Below are 5,353 nucleotides of genomic sequence, written 5' to 3'. Positions count from 1 at the left end.
AAGAGGTTTTCCCATTATTTCGTCGAGTGCAAAGGGACAAAGCAAATTATGTCTTTAGTCTCCGAATCTGACTTCCAAGGCATCAACGGTTCTTTCTTTTTTTGTGCCGTAATTGGATTTGTGCAAACAATATAAATCTCATTTTATTGCTTTGGTAGTGTAATTTAATTTTTTACGATTTTGCACTCAAATAGAGAGGTGGGAAAACTTTGAAAAGTCCTCTACGAACTTTGTGAATCTTAAAAAATAGTTTAACGGACATTTCAAGACCCTCATTGCCATGGCAACTCTATGTTTAACGGTCGAACCCATGCTGTTTTTGCCCCACATATGAATGTAGTCCCCTTCGTTTGCCCCCCCAGAGAACCGAGGAAAGTGAAAAGAAACTGTGCCCCGAATCCAATTCGAGCGCTCGCCTTTCGCCCCTCTGCGACTGCACCAAATCCAGTTTGCTTCCAACCAAACCAAAACCAAGACCAAACAATTTTTTATCTACTCACTCATCGCATGCAGGCAAAAGTACAGCTCCACCAGAGGCGGCGCAGCAACAACACACAGAGTAAACGAAAGAGAGAGGCAGACAGAGAGCGAAAGAAGACGAAAGAGTAGGCAAGTCGACTAGTAGATGCACTTTGCGGAAAAAATCCCCCCCTGACACATCTGAATAATGCTCTATAGCAAGCATTTAACTGTGATATAATATTGCAAGGGATATATTTATGTTCATACCCGCCATTTATATGTTTTCCCTATGAATTTCGGAATTAAAGTAGGGCAGTAACCTGTGTTCAATCAGCAACTAAGGCCCATTGAATTCGGATAACATGATTACATGTTTGGGGCATTATTTACTTGCTGTTCTTTGGAAAGTGCATCACATTGCTGCTATGCCCGACACTGAAAAAGCGCATGCATGCGAGAACCCAACCGCTAACGTGGTGCTTCCTCTTGGATCGCGTTTTTGAAAACGAGGGTTGCTATGCAGAGAGCGCGCCGCAGCGCTGCCAACGCGCTCGGTTCGGTCTTCGGTGGTTGTTTGACGTTTTGCTTTGCTCTGGCTGTTTATCTGTGTTTTTATTCTGCTGAGCGAGTTCGACGAGAGAGGTACAGAAAAAAGTACAAGCAAGTCGGTGGCGCATATTACCGTGCGCAGTGCGCTGAAAACTACACAGAAATTTAATAAAATTGAAACGACCTACAGTGTATTACAACACCTCAAAGTTGTATAAACAAATAGTTAAAAACAATTGTGCTACGAACAAATCGTATAACCAGAAAGCAACTGTACAAATCATTGTTCTCTCTTGCTCTCAGAGACAACAGCACAACTCGCTCCAAGTAACTGTTCGTGCGTTGAGTGGAGTGGAATATTTAATCTCAGTGCAAGAGTGCGAGTTTATAATTAATTTATAAACAAATTGACAAGAAAAGTTGTATTTTAGGGTTAAAAAAAAGTGTAAAAGACAACGCAAAAGACCTTGCAACAGCGCAACACATACATTTACGTTTCACTCGCTCTCGCTTCGTCAGACCTTGTGGAGACCAGTGCTCTCCCCAGCTAACGTGTGCCTGTGTGTGTGCGTGTACTTGGAGACTGCCCCTCCGTTGAGCAGCCAGAAAACAAAAGTTTTGGCGCCAAAACTTTGACATTTCGCTTTGTCGTGCAATTCGCAAACAAGTGGCCCAAAGCAGACAAGACAAAACTGCGTCGCACAGTCAAAACAGCGAAACAGCCAAAGCAGCCAAAACAGAGCTGCCCCCAGTGCCACATCCAGACACCAGATAAACAGCAAACATGGTCAGTGCACGCGTGCTGAATCCCGTCATGCTCAGTGAGTTCTGCAAGATGAGTGCCAGTCCGTCGGTCAGCCGCAATCTGCCCTGCGGCCGTCAGGTGAATCGCATCAAGCGGAATCTCTTCGGCAGCCCCAGTGCAACGGAGGCCAACACCAACAAAGCGTAAGTCTGCTGCTGCTAATATTAAGCGAATTCATTTCTAACCAAATATCCGTTTCCTCTGTGTGTAGGCCCTTCACTGCCGAGCTTGAGAGACACCAGGAACTGGCCACGCAGAAGTGGGGATTCAACTTCCGCGCTGGTTGCCCGTTGGCGGATAATTCCTCGTTTACATGGGAGGTTGTCAGCTTTCAGGGGTCGAGCTATGCCCCCAATATGTACACCCTGACTCGAGCCGCCCACGTACGTCCCAGCGAGGAGAGCAGCGCCAACGACATGGATGCGCTGATCAACGAGCGAGCAGAGCGCGAGAACTTTACTGTGAATGTGGCGAACTCGTCGCTGGAGTCTAACACAGACAACGATTCCTGCTACGACTCCCAGGATGAGTCGCTTGCTGTGCGATTCACGCCGTCCAGCCTGAGTCACAGCCTGAGCAGCACCACATCCGCGCTGACGCTGCGCAAGCGGCAGCCAAAAATCACAGGTGAGTGTCGGACCAGAACCAGGACGAGGGTTGCGAATGCCCAGCAGAGCTTGACCATTCCCAGAGTCAGGCTTGATTGCACTTTCGATATACGTTACAAATTGGTTTCCCATATTGTTCCCGGCTCTGTTTAGTTTCGATTCCCATGAGGTGAAGTAGGACTTTTAGTGGTGGGCGTTGCTGGGGAACGACTTAAACCGAAATTATAGACTTGCTATGCAATTAGAGTTTGCTTTATGACAGATTTTTCAAAGGGTTACGAACTGTGGGGCTGCCTGCAGCTGTTTCAGCTCTTTCAGCCTTTCATCTCTTTATCCACGGAACAGAATGGATCTGATCTGATCCTCGTACACGCGGGGGTTGATTTCAGATCGATCGCATGCGGGCTCTTTCGCTGCATCTCCAGGGTCTATAAATGCCAACAGCTGTGCGCGGCTCTGTCTCTGACTCTGCTTTGTCTATTGCCTGACCTCATTACGAGCGAACGCGAGGGGGGGATCAGCTTTCAATGCACCACCATGGCTAGTCCATGGCTGGCAGCCTTATCAAGCCTCCCTTTGATTGCTTTGTGTTTGTTCGCTTGCTTTTTTATATGCCACTCGCATATGAATGTGTAATGACTATAATAATAAAAAGTGTCTGTTCGGGGCACTCTGTATGCACCCGCATTTGGCAGAGTGGAGTTTCTGTCCAGTTGGGAAGCCAAGCCTTGACTTGCTGTACTTTTGGTGGCGACCTAGCTGGGCGTGTAATTTATGCGGCTTATGCATCTCATGCATCGGAGGAAACCTCCACTCTTGCTTTCACTTGCGCCTCTACCTGAGCTGGCCAAACTGTCTAGCTGCCGTCTGGCATTATTTGCTACCCTTGGACAGGGGGTAGGGTATGTTGCAACCCTCGTGTGTAGGGGCTGCTGCCAGCCACGTGCCACAATCCGGAATCCGGAATTAAAATGTGCAAAAACAGGCGGCGCCTGCTGTTCCTTTATGCTGCTGGGATCAATGACTGGGGGAGCAGGAAACAGGCACCACCACAGAGTACACCAGGATGTGCAGCAGCTGACTTTGATTTAGAATTGACCATTTTCATGCAACTAATATCTCTGTTTTCTCTTATCCAATTTTCAGAGTTCATGAAGGAGCGTAAGCGACTGGCCCAGGCTCCCAAGAAACTGTCGCCCGTGAAACGCCTGCGCACCAGCTCACCATCCTCCTCTTCCTCCAGCGGATTCGGACTGGGAGCGCACTTTGGGGCAATGCTGAAGCGGCCGCGTCACAATTAAGGCGACCGGGTCCCACTACTGCCCCACCGAACCGAGACTTGCAATCTGCAATTGTATAATTTTATTTGATTTTTTATAAGCCACTGCGATTTGTAGTATTCTTCTTATTTTTTACAAACCTTTTTATGCAGTGCAAGGGCGACAGTTGCGAATATTAATTGATAGTCTTCAACTACTCCTAACCCGTAACCAGTAACTAGTTGTAAGCCAATAAGCTCGAGCTAAATGAAACTTTGTAGATTTCCCTAGTGGGAAATGCCATAAACTAAGTGATTAGTTCTTAACAACCAACAAAACAAAACACAAACTATTGAACCAACAAGAAGATAAGAGAAAGATCAAGAGACCGCTAGCTATATGGAGTTATCCCTACCTATATTGAAACGAACCGAAATTTAACCTTTCTAACGATGAAATTCTAACTTTAAATACCTTAAATTATTGTGAAAATTGTTTAAATTTCGATAGCATTGTATGCTGTTGAAATTTCCTCAGATTCAAAACTCATTCTTGCTCTCCTCCGTCAGTTTATTGAAACTAAACCTCGGACCAGAGCAGCGCTGACTTTTGACTAACTTTAAATGCCACTAAAACGGAACCACATTCAGCAGGTCTATTCGGACATGCTCATTGCTGTCTCGCTTTTGTTTGGCCAACTAACATTGTCCTTAATTCGACCAGTGGAAAAAGCAAAAACAAACTTTGATTGGTGCCTAAATTTCTGGGCTTTTGGCCGTCCTTTATTCGGATTGAGGTCAAATTCCCACAAAATTTCCAAGCTCTCCATTCGAAATTTCTTAACCAATGGTAAAATGTCTTTATGATTTGCCATGATCTCTGGGGCAAATTATGAAAACAGTTTTGCCTACAACTATTATGTACAAAAAGTAGATACTATCTAGAAACTATTATACACATAGGCAGAGCCTATTCTTCATAACACTTATACAAAACCACCTACTTCTAAGGCCTAACTAAGAACAAAATCCAAAGTATTCTCCTAATATTTATATGTATAGATGTATAATTACCATATACACAACTCATACTTCAATAAAACAAAAAGCAGAAAACAAAAACAGAAACAGAAAAATACGAAAACAAAAACATGGCGAATCAAGAATATAAAATGCATAAAATGTTCTTTTTCCAAAATTGACAAATCCGACAGTCCGCAAATCCACAAAATCATTTACATGTTATTGCTTGTTATTGATTATAATTTCTATTCATCGTTTTGGTTGTAGTGGTAGCCCTAGCCGTATCATGTAGTATATTTTTAGAACATTGTACAATTCATAAGTTGATATTTGTTTTTTTTTGATCGCAATAAATTGTTTTTGATTTTTTAGTGGTAGAAAAAATAGTTTGTATATTAGAATGTTAATTTTCCAATGTCTGAAAGCCTTAAATGGTGAATATTTAAAGCTGCGGTGGAAACAACTTCGATGCAAGAGTTACAGAATTATTTTGAGTTCTTGCAGCAGACTCGCTATCATCTGTTCACTGTTATAGTCCCTTCATTATCTTGTGACGTTCACATTTATAGAGTCAGTTCAACTTGTAAGCTCTTTTGCTTTGAATAATTCGTGGTTTATAGATTTCTTGAAAGAACACAGATTTGCATC

At 43.7% G+C, this 5,353-nt stretch overlaps 1 protein-coding gene across 1 annotated transcript; it reads left to right on the top strand.

The window, feature by feature from the left end:
* Positions 1-1,065: 1,065 nt before the first annotated feature.
* LOC117890938 (cyclin-dependent kinase inhibitor 1) lies at positions 1,066-4,421 on the top strand. The gene is made up of 3 exons (XM_034796072.1): positions 1,066-1,959; positions 2,028-2,443; positions 3,571-4,421. Exons 1-3 carry the CDS (start codon positions 1,796-1,798, stop codon positions 3,723-3,725), a joined length of 735 nt encoding a protein of 244 aa, XP_034651963.1. The 5' UTR covers positions 1,066-1,795; the 3' UTR covers positions 3,726-4,421.
* Positions 4,422-5,353: the final 932 nt, after the last annotated feature.

This window comes from Drosophila subobscura, chromosome E (assembly GCF_008121235.1).
Source record: "Drosophila subobscura isolate 14011-0131.10 chromosome E, UCBerk_Dsub_1.0, whole genome shotgun sequence".
Taxonomy (NCBI): domain Eukaryota; kingdom Metazoa; phylum Arthropoda; class Insecta; order Diptera; family Drosophilidae; genus Drosophila; species Drosophila subobscura.
This window is presented reverse-complemented; position numbering and strand designations above follow the sequence as displayed.